Genomic DNA, 19,542 nt, shown 5'->3' with positions numbered 1-19,542 from the left:
CTACACTGATCTTGATGTATTGCGACTATGAGTATATTCTTCCTTTATTTTTCCGCATGTTTAGCTTAGAGCATATGCCTAATAGGTAGAAACTCATCAAATGCCCGATCACGGCTTAAGTGTCAGATTTGGGTCGTGACACTCTTCTTCTACATTTGTTTAAGTACTTATTTGCTACTTGTCGCGGGTCTTTACGCACTTTTATTATGCTATGGGAAAATTTGCATCTAGAATTTATTTACTATTTGCATGCTTTATCTGTTTCCTTAGAAAATTTATACCTAGTATTTGCTCGGTAAATATTCAATTTGTATGATTTGGTTCAACCCCTTAGGTACATCAACCATGGAATATTAACCTATAAATGTTACTGCGTCATGCTACAACTTACAACCATGGAAAAGTTTGCCCTTTCAAGTCCTGATTGAAATAGTAGAATACACATAGACGGGGGTAATCAAATAGCAAAAAGTCTTCAGTTTCACCGAGTCTGCTGCCCATTTTAGCTAATCCATCCACAAACTGGTTGCCCCTCCCTAGTAGATCCACCTAGGCTGCAATCAATTAAAATAGGCGAGTATTTAGCATTTTCAGTGTCAAACATACTCACGACCCTCTTATGAATCTACATTGATCTCCAAGGGAATGAAGTTGAAACGTAAAGCGACTTTTAATTCTGGCAGGTGGACAGGGATTTCCCCTTCTGTTACTTGTACTTTTGACTATAAACTCAGTTTTTAATGGCTTCACTTTGCGGCTTCTGATTTTTCATAAAAGAAGAAAGTAAAAAAGGATAGTTAGCTCAACCTTAAAAGCTTGCGAAACTTATCACATACAATTATCATTAACCATTACAAGGGTTCGCGTGTATTTGATCACTTAGCACAAGGCATCAGCAGGCACAAAATTATCTGTATCTACTTGGCATGTTATATCAGCAAAAGCTAAGATTTATTGAACAACAGATTCATGACACACATACATTTAAAGACAGAGGGCATAGTTGTCACATGCCTAGCTAAAATACAAACAAATTTACTTTTCCACCAATAATATCATAACTCACGCAGTACAATAATACTGTAACAGCAATCAGAGCCAACCATAACACGGCTTTTCAGCAGGACAGGAACACAATTGCTTTCAATAATTGGTGAGTACCAACTCAATTATGATTCAGTTATGTAAACTAAATGGCTGAGTATAAGCATACATAAAACCGAAATACTCATATATTTATATACCTTCCTGGAGTTCAGTGGATGACCCAGAAGCACTGCCAATGATAAACAGATATCGGTCCCTTTTGCTGGGCACAGTTATCGATCTTTAAAGCCAAGCAATCTCTGCAAGTGGATCCATGGCAAAATGAGTTTTTACGATCATACCTTTTCTCCACGAAAAGAATTGGGATGGCTTTTGTGATTCACCATAATACAGTCATCAGCTACAACAACAACAACATACCCAGTGAAATCCCACAATGTGGCGTCTGGGGAGGGTAAAGTGTACGCAGACCTTACCCCTATCTCGGAAGATAGGGAGGCTATTTTCGAAAGACCCTCGGCTCAAGAGAAAACACGACGAGAAAATGTCAGATAAGCACAAGCAGTTCAAAGCAAAATGAAAACGAAACTAAAGAAAGCAAATAAGTCATGATAGCGCAGTCTGAAAAAAGGAAGCAGTAGCTACCACAGACAAATAAAATAATCGAAGTACAAGAAACAACATATAGTAGCAAGAATCAAAGGACAATAGACTATAGATCAACACTGCTACTACCTACTAGCCTTCTACCCTAATCGGAGTCCTCCATACCCTCCTATCTAAGGTCATGTCCTCGGTAAGCTGAAACTGCGCCATGTCCTGTCTAAGCACCTCTCCCCAATACTTCTTCGGCTAACCCCTACCTCTTCTGAAACCATCCATAGCTAACTTCTCACACCTCCGCACTGGGGCATCTATGTCTCTCCTCCTCACATGCCCAAACCATCTCGCCCTCGCTTCCCCGCATCTTGTCCTTCTCTGATGTCACTCCCATCTTATCCCGGATATCTTCATTCCTAATCCTATCTCGCCTAGTGTGCCCACACATCCATCGCAACATTGTCATTTCCGCAACTTTCATCTTTTGGACGTGAGAGCTCTTGACTGCCCAATACTCTGCCCCATACAACAAAGTTGGTCTCACAACCACTTTGTAGAACGTGCCTTTAAGTTTTGGTGGCACCTTCTTATCACACAGCACTCCTGAAGCGAGCCTCCATTTCATCCACCCTGCACCAATACGATGTGAGACATCATCGTCAATATCCCATTTTCTTGTATAATAGACCTAAGATATTTGAAACTTCCTTTCTTTCATGAGGCACATTTATAAGAATGTCCTCTCATGTGATGATGTTGCCTACAACTTCCACCTAACACTAAGATATTGTGCACAACCTAGGAAAACTACGAGAGAACATGCAATTCAGCTGTGCCCAATACAAGAAAATCATAACGTTCCACCATCGATATTAAACCAGCAATAGTTCAAATACCAGTAAAGGTTTAGTGATCCGGACAAAGGTGATGAAATTAGTTATCAACTCCCGCAAAGGCTTAAGCACCACCTATTCATTGTCTCAAAGGTTCGGATAGCAAGGTGAGAACAAGTAGAAGATATTAAGGTCTAAAAATGGCCAAAAATAATGGAAAAGGGGCAGCGTTTCAAATATCAAAACAATTCTGTGAAGTGAAGCTGCCCATTAAAACTGCAGCTTTCATTTACCCTTTATAGCGGTAATTCTTTGGGAACAGCCTTTTACAACAATTTATTGTCAGACATAAATTAATCATGACTGTTATAAGGAACCGATAAAAAATAAGTACCAAGATCTGAGCTTAAGATTAATCCTTCTTAAGCATCTTCTGGGTCATCCTCTTTGAAATCCTCCATATCATCCACATCATCAATGGGTATATCTTCACTATCGTAATCAGATGAACCTGAAAATGCATTAAGACTAGGTAAAGGTCAACCCAAGTTATTCAAGATTACTGTTATGTAGAAAAACCCTCTTCTAGAATATAAATATACATCAAAACTAAAAATAGGAGACTGAAGAGCTATGACTCTACCATACAAGATATCTCTATACTAGAAACATCGTCAGCTATACTTAATTAAATTGCATAGCATACATATATAGGGTATACAATGACATTGCTGACAAAAGAAAATGTGAGTGAATACATGGTAACATACACAGTTTTCAAAGCAGAATACGTAATCGAAGGTCTCTGGCAGCCGCAGAGAATGCCATTTTAAAATCAACCAACGAAAGTAAATCTATGAAAGGTAATAAACCATGACTCACCTAAATATTTGCAGAAATTGTAAAAAGTAAGGGTTCAGGACAGAAGCTATTACTCCTCAAAGGATTACGTATAAGAATTCTGCTTGTCAATTCTTAATATACATGCAGTATTCCTAAACTAACCTGAGCTTAAGCCTTGCATTAGCTATTTGAATCCTTAGCGATGGTCGAAAATATTACCATTAAATTGTATCTAAGGTGGCTCTATATTATGTCAGAGAATCGTTTTTCCAGAAGAAAAATGTAGACAACCACATCCTTCTATTGTTAGAACTTCTGGTTTCTTCTCTCCCTATGTCATAATAAACAAAGAGTGTAGTACATAAAACTTCAACCAGTGTCAATTGAATACAGATAATGGATCATAAATCACAAGGCCAAATAACTTTACGATCAATAGAGGAAGAACATTTACATCCCGAAACAAATGAGGCTGGACTTGCAGCAGGCTCGCTTGATTCTGGCATTTTATTAAGAAGACACTCAAGTTCCAGGAACTGTAAAAGAGCTTCTGTCTGAGGGTTTTTATAGAAACCTGTGAAGGAAACAGAAAGGAGAGAGAATCAACATCCATTGCTATAAACTATCTTGCAATAGACTAATAGATAAAAATGAGAACTAGTACTATGTTTAACTGTACTCAAAGACTTCAAAATGAAGATAACAGTGAGCTTTTACTGGACAAATTTCAGTCTCGCTTGTTAAGTAGTTCAGGACAAACTCAGTTTTTATTCTAGATGATTATGCCAGATTCTCAATTGACTCCACCGAGCATCTTATGACACAAAAGAAAGTATGCATAGATAATGTCCTGGTGTACAGATAATCACCATGGAATACACCATTGGCAATAGGTTGAGAAGGGTTGTAGCATGGTGCGGTCTGAACAAATTCAAATGGCTTGGATCCTCTTGTCCGCAGCTTATTTCTTACAAACTGGCGGCACTGTTCTATGTCAAGATGTACATTACTACAATCAAAATGGAGGGAGTTACGAGCTGATTTCCATGAAACACGATAAAAGAACAAAAACTATGAAATGTACGTACTTATAGTTCACACTCCTCACTGTCAAGGGCAAGACAGCATTATACTTTCTCGTAATAGCCAACCATTCTTCATCAAGTTGAAGTTCATGAGGTCCTGGTCCGGACTCAATTTCAATAACCTATAGAGCACAAGGGAGTCACACAAATCAATACATGAACTTTAGGCTGAATACATATGCAGCTACTTAAACTTTTCCGATTTTTTTTTTTTTTCATTTGAGCACTTGAACTTAAGAGTTGTACCTATTGAACACTTCAACTCGAGCCAAATTTGAACACTTAATTCACAATTCTAAACAACTTAAAGCGCGTGAAAATCACTTGCTGTGATTTGGCAAGTAAAACCAACGATGAAAGGACATGTCAGCAAAGATATCAAGTAAAAAGAGACTGAGTTGACCTGAAAAGACTTCTGTAAATCTCCTCTCCGATGAGGCTATTTTCCCGACAAGTAAACCAGAGAAGCAGAAAAACATTCAGATTTGGAGCCTCAATAATAGTTCCGGCACAGACTTGGGTCACGAAGGTGTTCCTAGATCTGGCAGAATGATATTGAGAAAAAACATAATTTTATATCTTGCTGAACAATATCTTCCGGCGAAGTCCAATAGATTCCAGATTTGTGGGGTTATATAAATCTGTTTTCAAAGACTGTGAGGGAAGGATTTTGGGATAAAAGGAAGAGAGGAATAGTATAAGAGGAAGGGGTCTGATGGCCGGAGGAAGATGCGATTTCACTTGAATCTGAAGAAAAAGAAGATCTAAAAGCATGTATTATTGTTCTATAACCAATCTCTAATTATTAGCAGTAAGAAAACAAAGAAGAATTCACAAAATCATTTGCTGGTGTATTCTTCTTCTGATGAAACATACAAGAAGAAAAGTTGGAAAAATGGCCTGAAGTCAAATTTCAGGCAAAACTCTATTTTTTCCGGCAATCACGTGCTCAAGTTCAGGTGACAAATATGCAACTTGCCAAGTCACCAACGATGTTTGATAGGCACATTTTGAGATTAGATTTAGTGTTCAATAGGTTATCGGCTTAGTTTAGGTGTCTAAATGAAAATTTCCGACAAGTTTAAGTGTTTGTGTATGCATTCAGCCTTAACTTTATGTGCGAACTATAAAAAGGTCTCGACTCCATAAACAACAGGATGCAGAGAAATACCTGCAAAAACTTTCTACCAGGGAGGCACTTATCAAGAGCAAGAAACTTTGTGGAAGGACCATCCTTCTCATGCTGAACTAAAGCAGAAAATTTGCAGTGCAGATGTGCAGAAAACCAGTAAGAAGGCCTCAACTTTCCCAGTAATTCTGCAGCAGGTTTGCTTCCCAGAGTTCTATCCTTTATCTGAAAGAGTACATATCTTAAATTATCAGGGCATTAAGGGACTGAAAAGATGGAACAAATATAATTCCACACTTCAGAAGACGAATATGATACAAGGCCAAGGAAATTAAAGAATGTACAAACACATGTGCGCTACTTATGGTTCAAAGATACTAATTACAAAATGACAAATACAACTTCTGTAAACATAACAGATATGTACACATGTTCTTAATGAAGAGAACTAAAATAATAGGAAATCAAAGGATAATAAATATTAGACCAAGGAGTTGTCCAATTAAATGTGATAGGAAGAAAACAAGTGAAACAATGAGGTTGCTCCAGTGGTAAAGCACTCTACTCCAACCAACCAAATGTGTTGGCTGTTTGAGCGACCAAGTGAACAAAGCAGAGTACCCATTCTTGACTTGGGGAAGGAGGTTTTGGGGGTGGGTTTACTATATCCGGAAAAAGAAGCAGTGAAATAGTAGTGCTCTTAGTCTTGCTGAACACCTCAAGAAAGGCACGTCATGGAAAAACAAGTAACTTAACCTGGAGGCAAAAAAGCACCCACTACGTAAGACTTCCGTACAGAGCTGAAATACTTGCACATGATATAAAATGAACCAAACAACTACTTATCTTGAACAACTGAATCCTCTTGCTATTAAAAATTGAGAATTCAGAAGGAGCTGAGAGATAAACGTGGAAAGAAAGAAGATAAAATGGGTGGTCAGGCCTAGCTCTAATCAAATAGATCAGCAGAAACAGGTTAAGGCCAATGAGGAGATTCAAAAGATTCTGGATAACAATTCTGTGGTGGTGGTCACATCTCAACAAGGGGTACATTTTCAGCAGGAAAATCAGGTTGGGCAAGTGCAATCTTCTATACCTGTGGTAATTTGATCTCCAGTTCCTGTTAAAAACTCTTTACAACAGTAAGCCAGATTGATGAACTTGGGTCTTAGAGCCCGTTTGGATTGGCTTATAAGTTGCTGAAAACAGCTTATAAGCTTTTTGAGTGTTTGGCTGGCCAGCTTAAAGCCATTTTGTGCTTAAAATAAGCCCAAAAAAATAACTGAGCCCGTTTGGCTTAGCTTATTTAAAGCAGCTTATAAGCTGAAAACAGCTTATAAGCCAAAAAAAAGCCCAACTTATTTTTTTTGGCTTATAAGCTGAAAATTTTCAGCTTATAAGCTGCTCTTTTTAAGCCCTTCCAAACAGGCTCTTAGATATGCGATTTTCAAGAAAATTTAGTGTGCCTCTGTCATGAACCATTTGTAATGTGAGGGTACTCAAGGATGATGTCTATAATAAATAAAGGAATTCTGTTTAATATTATTATAAGAAAGTGCTTGCAAATATTTGGAAAAATCAACTATCACCTAAAACAAGCAGACTGCTCTGTACGAGAAGAAAATCAAGTCTCTTCATCCCATAGAAGATAGCTTTTGGACATGAAATCTTTTTGGAATTCTGAGCATCGAGGTCAAGCAAAATGCACCACAACCACATATCATTTTCTTTAAAGCAGCCAACGGCCCAAGCTTTACTTAAGAAGAGTTCCTTCAAAGTATGTAAAGAAGGAACGAATTAGACAAGGATGGAAGATTTAATCCGCCTAAGTTGAGATTAAGCCTTGTCAAAGGAGTTAGGTTCTGGCAGAGACAAGATTAACCATTTTCCAACCAACGTGTTTAGTTAGCTATTCTCAGGGATGCCACAATAGACCTGAATTTGGACAAACAGCAATGCCCAACTTTAAGGATCAGATCCAAGAAGATTAAGGGTCTGTTTGGAAATCTACCTGGTAATTGGAAGAAGATTAAGGGTCTGTTTGGAAATCTACCTGGTAATTGGAATTGGTTTTTTTACTACGGTAGTAATTACACAGCCTAGTAATTACGCAGTTTAGTAATTACAACGGCTTGTTTGTTTGTCACAACGTAATTATAGTGTAATTACAAGCGTATTGTTTGGCTAGACAAGTGTAATTACACAGTTTGATTAAATTTTAAAAACAAAAATTAATCATCAAAAATGAAAATTAATATTTGACAAATATGTGCCTTTATAAGTGATACTAAATTAGATATTTAAGATACATATTGTTTCTTGAAAATATATTAATTAATAATCATCTATTGTAACTAATATTGTAAAGAATAATTGATATGTATTTTTCATATTAATAATGATTTAATTTAATTAATTCAAAAACCTAAAAGGATACATTTTGTAAGAATATCATGGACGCATGTTTGGGAAAAAAGAAATATTTATAAATATAGTTCCATAACATTATTCAAATGTTTGACAAAAAAATAATATATCAATTCTAATTGAAAAATGAACGGCATGCAATGTGAAATAACAAGTCAATACTACTAAAACAAATAAATTGGAGTCGAAAATATAACATAAATTCGAAATCCAATTTTATTTAACATAATACTCTGATGTCAAGTTCCAACATAACATAAAATAAGTTCCAAAATAACTTGAGTAAACATAATTCAAAAGAAAAGAAAAACATAAGTCTGTAACCTCATTCAACAATGAAATTATACTTTAATGACAACACTCGTTATATATCAAGTTTGTTAATGACTCATTTTTACTAATATTAGTAGGTGTAGTTTCAAAAACTATAATAAATCAGTTACGCACTTACGCTAAATGAAGAAATAAATAAGAAATAAGAAATGCGAGCAATTAAATGGAATCAGAAAAAGTAAAGGTTGAAAAATGAGAAGAAAGAAAAATATGTTAAAAAATATATTATAAAAATAAAACAATTTAAAAACTAAAAAAATAAATAAATTAATAGAAATAAAAAATAAACTTAAAAGAAAAGAAACTAAAATAAGGGAAATGAAAACTAAATTTAAAAAGAAAGAAACTTAAATAAAAAGAAGAAAAAAAAGAAATTACACTCAATTCTTAACAACACCCCCCCCCCCCCGCGCCTTGAGAATTTGTGAGTGTAATTACACCCTCCCAATTACACCCAATTCCTCTCTAACTTGGTAATTACCTGGCCAAACAAACATGTCAAACCGTGTAATTACACCCAATTCCAATTCCCTTGTGGCTTTCCAACCAGGCTATAAATGATGACATTGAGCACATACACAGGAGAGGAGCATGGCAGTTTGCAGATCAGAATGAACATTATCAAGGCCAAAAAGTTACATTACAGATCACTAATAGGCATTCTCTACAACTGTTAGCAGTAGTGAGTATAGGAGCTAGATTTTTATTTCTTTTCAAACTTGCTAGTTTCCACTTTGGACATAATGTAGCTGCAATTGCAGCAGACACAACTGTTATTTCCTTTGCTTTTATCTATAATAAAAAATACATCATTAGGCAATATACCTAATGGTCTATTGGTTTTAAAAAAAGAAAAAAGAAAAATTGGACTCGACATACGGTACCAAATATGGTCCGTATGCCCCCATGTACGGCCGTATCTCCTCCCGTATCACAATCACTGAAGAGAAGAAGGGTAAGGATTTAAACCAAGTGAAGAGGTAAGGATTTAAACCAAGTGAAGTGTATTAAGGATGATTCTCAGCAAGTGTTGACAGGAGATAACGAGATCAAGGAGAGACTACTTTGATCAATTGTTCAACTCGAACCAACAGAATAACATTTTAGACCTCACATGTCGGTGAATGATAGAAACTTTAGCTACATTCCTAGAATTAGACCGATAGAGGTAAAGGGTGCCATGAAAAATATGCAGATTAGAAAAGTTTGTGGTCATGATAGTATCCCTATAGAGGTTTGGAAGTGTCTTGGAGATGTCGGAGTAGAATGGCTCACCAAGCTATTCAATGCTATACCAAGAAGCGGTAGGATGCCTAATGAATGGAGACATAGTACCATGATTCCCATTTATAAGAACAAAGGAGATATTCAAAGTTGTGAACTATCATGGCATCAAACTCATGAGTCATATTTTACCTTCTCGAAAAAAGAAAAAAAAACTCATGAGTCATATGATGAAACTCTGGGAAAGAGCTACAGAGCATACACTTAGGAACACATGAGTGAAAGAGAACCAGTTTGGATTTATGTCTGGTAGATCTACAAAGGAGCCGATGACTCAATATGGGCGGTTGAAAAGAGTTCTTCCGATCCGATCATTGCGTAAGCCGAGAGTTCAAAAAATAAGGAGCTAGATGACATTTTTAGTCAGTTAGGAGCGAAGAGTGAAGACCAGGAAATTTCCTTCCTAATAGAGTAAGAGCATAGGAAAGTCTTTCGATCTTTAATCCCCCAATTCAGGAGCGATTGAAGCGAATATAATAAAAGAATGCAAGGAAGGGTTTCCCCAACAGAGGCATCTCAACTGCTTCCAAAATTATGCCATCGACCAGTAATGCGACTTGTAGAAAAGCCCCTCCCTATACCTAGCAGAGTTGGCACTAGCTACCCGCCATCAAAAGAGGCACAACTTTAAGATCCACATGCAAGGGAAGATCCGCTTATTCTTTGAGATGGCAAAGCTCCCCACTAGACGCAAATTGCCAAATCAACACTATAGGAGTGTTTTCTCTGATCGGCGTTCCCCAGACCAGAGCTAAAAGGACATACCAGCCCCCAAGGATTATCGGGCCCCGATTGGAGGAGAAGATAAGGATAACTTTCTTTCTTCCATTCCACTCCTCACTCTAATCCCAACAGGATAAATAGAGCTAGCACTTGCTATAAGGGCTTCTGACTCGCCAGTCACTAGTTGCAAGGAAACTAAAAAAAGCTTTATTTATTTTAATATAAAAGAAAAATGCACTCATCCTCTCTTCTCTATTGAGTTCATCTCGTACAGGGGAGCTATAGTTCAATAGTATGGGTATTTATTCTTATAAGAGGGAGTGTGTGCTAAAGCCATAGGGGTGAGCTCCCACAAGTATTGATAATAAGCATTAATCGGTCCTCCTGCGGAGATCAAAGGGAGATTCTTCATAGAATATTTTGTTTATTCCCACCTCATACTCAGTCATTAGTTAACCTCCTCAATCGATTGGACTATGGTGAATCACCTGTGTATTGGTCTATAGGAAAGTGTAAGACGCTATTGCTCGCAACTGAGTCTTGAGTGTCGATCTAACAAAAAAGCTAACTAGGCTATATTCTTGCTAAGAAGATTGACAAATATCTATCCCGTAAAGAAGAAAGACCGAAACATGGTGTTTATTGATCTAGAGAAAACATATGATAGAGTATCACGTAAGGTCCTTTGGTGGGTGACAGAAAAGAGAGGAATTCATATTAAATATGTAATGTCATACAGGACATGTATGAAGGAGCCGTCACTAGCGTGAAAATAGTAGTAAGTGATACCTAGGAGTTTCCCATAACAATGGGTTTACACCAGGGATCGGCATTAAGTCCTTACTTCTTTACCCTAGTTATGGACGAGCTAACCAACACAATACAAGGTAAGGTCCCATTTGTAGATGATATTGCGTTAATTGACAAAGCGAGGTTGTCAACAAAAAGCTTGAACTATGGAGCACTTTAAAGAGTAGGGTTTTTAGGATAAGTAGAATTAAGACTGAATACATGCATGGCACATTTAGTCAGCATGAGAAGAGAGAGGTTGAGGAGAGCCTAGATGGGATTGTCTTGCCAAAATGCAAACATTTTAGATATCTAGGCTCGTCGTTTCAAGAGAATGGAGTGAGAGATGAAGATGTTCCTCATAGGATTAAAATCGGATGGTTGAAATAGAGAAGTGCTACCAGGGCGTTTTGCGATAGAAGGATGCCTACTAAAGTGAAAGGAAAGTCCTATAGAACAGCTATAAGACCGACAATATTATATGGTAGTGAATGTTGGGCTGCTATAGTCCAACATATCCACAAGATGAGTGTTGCAGAGATGCGGATGTAAAATGGATGTGCCGGTCATACTAGATTACATAAGATTCGAAATGACCATATTCTCCAAAAGGGACAAGTAGCACACCTTTGAGGATAAAATGCGAGAAGGTCGCTTCAGATGGTTTGAGCATGTTCCGAGTTGACCTACATATGCACTGGTCTGTAGGTGTGAAACTATGGTAAGTGAAGGTGTTAAAAGGGGGCGGGGTAGACCAAAAATCATGTGAAAGAAGATGGTCTTGAAAGACATACAAATGCTTGGTATCAACGCAGACTTAGCTAAAGATAGGGCAATGGAGGAAAAAGATCCATATAGGTGATAGCTACTAGCTGAGGATAGGTTTTAGGCTTGTTAACGGCCTTCTATTATTATTATTATTGTTGTTGTTACTATTATTATTATTATTATTATTATTATTGATGTAATTGTTATTATATTTTCAACTTATTTTTCACTTTTATTTTATTTAGTATGATGATGATATGACATGAGCTTAAATGAAGAAATGGGGATTCATATAGCCAACCCGACTTGTTCGGGACTAAGGCGTAGTGGTTGTTGTTGTTGTTGTTGTATGGTATTTTCCAGTAGGATAAGCAGATCTGTGTATAAGCTTTATCAAACAAGGAATATCAGCGATGGAAAAATTGAACCTGCTCAAGATTACCTCTTGCTCAAAAAAAGGCTTTTGACGAAGAAGAGCTTTCAAGTCCCCACAGTCGGTGATGCCAACAGGCCAGTCATGTGAAAGAAAGATATCAACTGGTTCCTCAATTTGCAAGAGCTTGTGGACATCATACTCACGAACATGATATATCGATCGAATATCCCGTTGACTATAAGGCAGCTTCTCATAGTGCCCTGTCAATATCAGGCAATTGTCATACATAACGGTCACATAAATCCAATTTCAAGTTTTTGAAACTTATATTCAGTAACAAATCTAGAGGAGTTAGGTACAGTGAATTAGCCAACTAATACAACTTGAAATTTGATAAAACCTACAAAGGTTGCTTTCACTAACTCATCAACACTAAAAATGTTAATATCCAAATCCAGTTAAAATTTTCTAGGACTGACGTACCCTGATTGTAATGGTGTGATTTATAAATTCCAGAAAGGCCACCAATACGAATGTTGCCAAACTTGATTACTCCAGCAAATCCAAGGAAGTATATCTGAGGTGCTGCCCATCCTCCATAGTACCTGGAAGCAAAAACAACCATTGTATTAGGTAGGCAAGCTGAGGAAAGTATCATACTACGTTTCATGTTATTTCTCATTCACCGTTCCATCCTGTAATACCCTTTATTAACTATAACTAAAAAACTCATCTATGAACAGTAAAAGAATTTCCTTCTCATGCTCAAGTTTGCAAGAAGAAGAGAGAACAATCCAGAATGCATCCAACAAACAAATTTTAAAGGAAGCCGATGAATTATGTATTGGAGAAATACAACATGACTGGTCATATCAAACCAGCTATCAAGTTTCAACACTTTGTTCCTCAAGTAAACTAGACAATAACTTGTGAGAAAATGAAACCCTTAATGTCCTTATTCTTTTTTCTAAGTTGCAACTCCTCAAAGGCTAGTTCCACAGATAATTTTTTTTTTTTTTTTTTTTTTAAAGTAAAATGAAAAGTTCTATAAAGCTGGTGTAGTATTGTTATATGGGAGTGAATACTGAACTTTTAAATTCCTGCATATTCCGAAGAGGGGTGTCGTAGAAATGGCAGAAGTTAAGATGGACAGGAGGTCATTAGAAACAATGCATCCGGCAGAAGGAACAAATATCATACATCGAGGATAATTCGAGAAAATGCTGCCTAAGATGATTTGATTATGTTCTACGTATACCTCCAAAAGAACAGTGTTATCAAAGGCGCGCTTTAAGCGCGCTTAAGCCCTGAAGCGAGGCTCAAAACATGTTGAGCGCTTCGCCTCGCTTTATGTGCGCTTCAGTGTCGTCATCAAGGCTAAGACATACTTTTCCTTGCCAATGAGCCTCTCTTGAGGAGGTGACACTAGATGATTGATATTTCACTTTATCTTAATATTTTTACAATTTCTTTGTCCATATATTTGTTATTCATGCTTATTATTATCAATCTTGGACTAAACATATATATATATTTGTATTTTTGCACCATTGCGCTTTTTTTCATTAAAGCCCACGCTTTATATGCGCTTCGCGCTTAAAGCCCCAGCTGACCTTAGAGCTTTTTTTGCGCTTTTCGCTTTTGATAACACTGCAAAAGAACCGGCCAAAAGGTGTGATACTATTGTCATTGAAGGTGTTAAAACGGGACAAGATAGACCTAAACCACATGAAGGAGAGTTGTCCACAAAGACCTAAAACTTCTTAGAATTCAAGAGAACCTAGTGAAAAACATAACGCCATAGAAGTAAAAGATCTATAGGTGAGAAAAACTATTACCTCCGTCCCATTTTATGTAAGCCCTTTAACTAGGCACGGGGTTTAAGAAATGTGGAAAGACTTTTGAAGCTTGTGGTCTAAAACAAGTCATAGATATTCGTATTGCTATAAATCATCTCATTAAGGCGTATATAGGAAGTTTGAAGTTAAATTATTTCTAAATATAAAAAGGTAGCATTCTTTTTGGGATAGACCAAAAAGGAAAGTGCATCACATAAGTTGGGACAAAGGGAGTACTGGGATTAAGGCGTAGTTGTGTTAGTTTACTTATATTATAGTTCCAAATTGCTTGATATCTTTCTAGTTAGATTAGAAGTCTGTATGTCAAATGAAAATAAGGTGAACCTCTAGTGCTATAGAATTATTGAGTATTGGCATAAAATTGGTCCAAATGGAGCCAACCGAAACTAGTTTGGGATTAAAGCATAGTTGTTCTTGTAGTGAGTGGCATATCCATAATGGCGGTGTCTCGACCAACATGTACGCACCTCGACTATTCTGCTCGGTAAGTTGCATGTCCTTAATTTAAACATTTATTTTAAAGTGATAAATATGAAAATAAATAGATGAAAGCAATTCACAAGTCAAGAGACTAAATATTAAGAAAGCAAAATGGTTCACCTGAAACAAACAATCACCAGACAGCACAAACATAAGCTCTTCATACACAGACCATTAACTCATTCGCGATACTTCCAAGACGTCTTTCTTAAATTTCTTTCATGTCAATATTGTAAGCACTTGACAGTGAATAGACACTCAAATGTCAAGTAATACAAGAACAACAAAATTTGAATAGTTCATTGCAGAAGACGGCTATCTATCACAGGTAACCTGATAATATGGACTACACCAGATGACTATAAGACAGCTGACAAACCATTTTAATTTCAAGATTGAACAGCTTTTATTAAGACTATATATCATCACAAATAACTGTTACCATCTCAAAAAAAATATATCATCACAAATAATATCCAGTGAAAGAAAGCTATAAAAGTGAAAACACAGATAAAGATGCTTTGACAGTTCCAGATCAAGAGATAAGGTACAGAAATGTATAATCAATCATGGGTAACAATCTCATGCAATAATGACTGCACCAACTCACAGTTCCCAAAGGTAATTGGATGCTTCATGATTTCCTCCGATAAACACAGTAGGAAATGGTGCTACTTTCTCTCCTGAGTAATACTTCCAGAAAGAGTTCATGCTCCGGTATTTAGGTGGCACATTTAAGCTTTCCAGATCCTTCTCATTCCTAACAGCCTGTTTGCACAAATAAAATATCTCAGTTCATATAAGTCAAGTTGAGGATTTAGGTCTTTTAGATGCATCAAATTGTTATAAAATTTCAGCCAAATCAACACATCCGAAGGCCAAACACAATTTGTCTATTTACTCGTTTCATCAGTTAATACGAGAGACCAAAACACTAAAGAGTTGTAATGCTACCATTTTCAGAAAAAACACTAAAAAGTCGTAGCAAAGAAGAAAGATTCAAAATGAAAAGCACTCTTAAAGTGAATAGCATCTGTTAAAAGGAATGAGCCAAAGCCTAATTTTCCAATGAATGGATAATAATTTCATATAATCATGCATAGAAGATTCAGAACAAAAAATCCAAGTGTAATCATTGTTGGGTGGTGTATGTTAATAAAATGAGCCAAATCCCGATTCCCATTATTAGCTCAACAGCAACAACAACAACAACATACTAAATGCGATCCATTATTAACTCGTTTGGGAAAATCAAATAATACCTAATGCGTCAAAAGTTAACAAGGAACAAGTGTATCTACCTGAAAGTCACCACAGCATAAAAGGAGATCAATCTTTACATTCTGAACTTCTTGCAAATGCAATAAGGTGGCATAGACATTATCCAAGTCTCCATGCATACACCCTTCTACTGCTATCCTCATCTGTATTTAACTAACCAAAAAATCCATTAGAGCAACTGAAAATCCATTTATAGAGATTCCAAACAATAAAAAGTAAGGGTGGTCTCCCCATTACTGATTTTCCTCGGCAAACCAGTGAAATAAACTAAACAAACTGCTCATGCAAATTAACACTTTCAGAATTTGATCGATATCTATATTTATCTATATTATTACAAAAGTTGGAACCGCAAAATAAAAAAGTTGAAAGACCTAAATAGCCTTCTAAATAACCTGAATATCCTACTTTTAAATAAGTATTATTTAACAATAAATTTTAAATAATATAAATATTTAAATTTGATTTGTCCTTCTGGAAAGGTTGTGGCCCTCTAATTTTTTAATTTACCTTTTGAATTCTAGAATTAATCATTGGTGGCTTGTAATGAAAAGCCACATTCTTATATGGAAGTCCTTGTCTACAACAGACAATGAATGGTGAACAGCCATTCTTCTTAACATCAATCTTCATTAAGAAAACCCAGATGTCACGTTTTTAAAAAACCCAAAGGTCAATTCACAATTACACTCATAATTACACCTCTTAAGAACCGCAATATATATCATCCAACCTTCTTTTCATGGAATACTTGGTAATGGATAACTACGTAAGTGAATGTTTCATATAGAAACAGGAAAAAATAGTTTCAACACTTTCCTGTTGCACAAAGTTATAATAACATGGGTGCAAGAAGGTAGCCAAGTTAGTTTGCTCTGACGTTTATGGAACATCACTTTCTCTAATTTGTCAAATAACTACATCGTTCGGAATGTAGGAAGGAGTCTATGATGCCACAAATAGCATAAGAGAAAATTGGAATATGTAATAAAGATGATAAGTATGATGTAAGGTAGATTTTAGTAAATTGCATCTATATAGGTATTTTGGCAGAAGTTTATACTGTGTTATGCAATATATTCCACAATAAATACAAAGTCTTATCTTATATCACATTATTCACTATTCACCAATATTGATTTATAGTGCTATTAAACTTCCTTAGACTTTATGCGTATAGGTCCTTTTCTTTTGGATCCAAGTTCCGAGCAAAGATTAATTTCAAAACTATATGTTTTGGTGTTTGGTTTCAGAACCAACTATATTGGTATTAGAACTTTTTTTCTTTTGTCATCGTCTTTATTTCAATTAATTTCGCTTTCTCTCTTTTCCCTATTCTATTCTATTAAATATATAAAAGGCTATCGTTAGTCATTTAAAGGTAAGGTATCTTATGAATGTTGATATAGTTTTAGTGATTGAGTTCTTAAAATAAAAAAGAGATAATCATCAAAGGGTGTGGTGGGATGATTAGTTTAACTAAGTCAATCTAATCTTAGCCATGGAAAGATACATGTCCCACCCAAAGCAAAATTCTTTTTCAATATAGACAAGCCAGTACCCCCACTTGCTGTCTTGCCAAAGCTGCAAACAGTTACACCTAAACATTCAGTTGTCAAGAACAATTCATGTGAACCTTTACCGATTTTAGCAACACAGTAGGTACAGATCATCCTAGTAACGCCTGCATGTGATTCACAATCCATGATTGTTCATATGCAATGACTTTCAGTTGCTAATCACAGAGATTGGGACAATCATAATAGGAGCACTCACAGATATTTGTAATTAAGGTACATATGTCTGTAACTCAGCACAACCAAGCTTCGAGGCTAGCAAGTACGACCTAGCCCATCCCACATTTAGAACTAAGTCAAATCAGATGGGAACTTCAGGACAACAATCTAAAAGCAAGGTTACGAATTTGAAACTATACGGTTCAGTGTGGTGAACATACATGTGTTTTTGTACAAGCGCGTATGCAGGATGTTTCATAAGCGGTGTCGAAATTTTAAAGGCGAACAAACAGACAAATCATAAAAATAATATCGTCTTAAAAAAATAGATTATAATAATAAAACAATTCAAATATATTCCTAAAACTCACCTAAAAAAATCCTCATTATTCGAGGTGTATTCATACTAACCTCATTGAGGATTACTAAAAAATTCTTTTTTGGCGCAAAACGCCAATAGAACTTTAGGCTCAATGGGTTCATTGATACTTTTTATGGAAAAGATCAAGAGTTCGATAGCTTCTACCTTTATTTTGTTTAGAGCTGAGCTTAAAAGTTTCAAAAGATTAGTGGACGGTTCGATCTCGCAACCTAAACAACGGATATGACGCGCTCGATCTTCGCTAAGATGTCCCGGTTGTCAACTTCTTGTTTTATCTACGATTATTTTTGTTTTCACATATTATTTGTAAGTGTAGTTAGAAAAAGATTAGACCAAACGGTGTCTGATGGCACAGCTTAGCCTAAGTTAAATCCGCCGGGTCTATTATTGAACTCAATAGTTACACCCATCAGAAGCGGGTCAAGGATTTGTGGATTTGAAGTTTGTGGGTTCCACCCAGAGACAAACTAAAGACCTATATGGTGACCAAGAGAATTCAAACCGTTGACCAAGAGGGCAGCAAAGCTTAAAATGCTTCGTTTCTGCCACTGGACCAATAACACACTTTGGGAATGGGTTCCCACGTCGTATTCCTCATATATTTACTGAATTTTTCAATACAAATACAGGCTGCACGCAAAAGTTACTAGGTTCCGGGAACACCCATTCAACACCCTAAATCCGCCCAACAACCATATAGCATAAATGATCCCTTGTACGATTTGCCAACAAGAATTTCCAATTCAATGCATGACAAAGGTATTGCGTGCGATGGTAACACATACCTAGACCTACTGCTACAACATATTTATTTATGACAAAAGCACCCCACACTTACACCTACGTGATTATCAATAAGCAATAAGCGTTTGGTTACTCAGACTTCACCAAATAGGTGTAAATGTCAGTGTGGCAAATAATCAAACACATGGTGGGGGGCAATATTTATGTCAGTAGCTAAAAAGGTGTTTCACATAGTTCATCCAATACAATAACCAGCTAGCAAAGTAAACAATTGAAATTAAAAAGTGAAAAAGAAAGGGTCAAATATTTGCCTGAACCCACTATTTACGGAGTGCAGTCTCAATAACTGGCAAGATGTTTTACCCTCCCAATAAGTGGGCGTTATAGTTGATGCAATAGGCAGCAAAGTAATTCGATTGGAACATTTTAATAAGTGAAAAAGGGTCGAATATAAAGAACCCAAGGGAGAGAGAAGAGGTACCTCGTTGTTTGTTTGGGAGAAGGTAGAGCTACCGTGTTTACGTTACGAGTTCGTCCAAACCCTTACTTGACGTTCAATAAAATACATTACCACTACTATTTAAAAATTAAAACGCAGTAATTTAAAGAATTAATGTTTGTCCGTGAGAATTATTTAGTAGGCCTTTTGGCCATAATAAAAACCCAAAAACAATTCACTGTTTTTTAAAAATTTTGAAGTTAGAGTTGAAGAGGAAGTTGTGTTTGGTTATATTTTCTGCAAATAATTTTTAGATGTATTCCTAAACTGAAAAATATGAAATACGATTTAATTCCCCAATTTCTAAAAACTAGCAAAATCACC

General features: G+C 36.2%; 1 protein-coding gene across 6 annotated transcripts; it reads right to left on the bottom strand.

Annotated features, from left to right (window-relative positions):
- Positions 1-316: 316 nt before the first annotated feature.
- On the bottom strand, positions 317-19,338 carry LOC132039918 (lariat debranching enzyme). Of its 6 annotated transcripts, none has more exons than XR_009410524.1 (12): positions 19,201-19,338; positions 15,878-16,000; positions 15,187-15,344; positions 12,721-12,842; positions 12,304-12,497; positions 5,580-5,762; positions 4,412-4,530; positions 4,193-4,332; positions 3,778-3,897; positions 2,875-2,991; positions 1,245-1,346; positions 317-554 (listed from the first exon to the last, which is right to left on the bottom strand). XR_009410524.1 is itself a non-coding variant. In XM_059430477.1 (11 exons), the coding sequence occupies exons 2-10, from the start codon at positions 15,998-16,000 to the stop codon at positions 2,903-2,905; spliced, it is 1,248 nt and encodes a 415-aa protein (XP_059286460.1). In that variant the 5' UTR covers positions 19,201-19,332; the 3' UTR covers positions 317-554; positions 2,875-2,902. The 6 variants fall into 6 exon arrangements, 2 of the variants coding, with proteins under 2 accessions (XP_059286460.1, XP_059286459.1); XR_009410525.1 differs by lacking the exon at positions 19,201-19,338 and adding an exon at positions 19,031-19,169; XR_009410527.1 differs by lacking the exon at positions 19,201-19,338 and adding an exon at positions 19,083-19,105.
- Positions 19,339-19,542: the final 204 nt, after the last annotated feature.

The sequence above is a fragment of the Lycium ferocissimum genome, chromosome 12 (assembly GCF_029784015.1).
Source record: "Lycium ferocissimum isolate CSIRO_LF1 chromosome 12, AGI_CSIRO_Lferr_CH_V1, whole genome shotgun sequence".
NCBI classification, from domain to species: Eukaryota; Viridiplantae; Streptophyta; class Magnoliopsida; order Solanales; family Solanaceae; genus Lycium; species Lycium ferocissimum.
The sequence above is the reverse complement of the archived record's forward strand: the minus strand, read 5'-3'. Positions and strand labels throughout refer to the sequence as shown.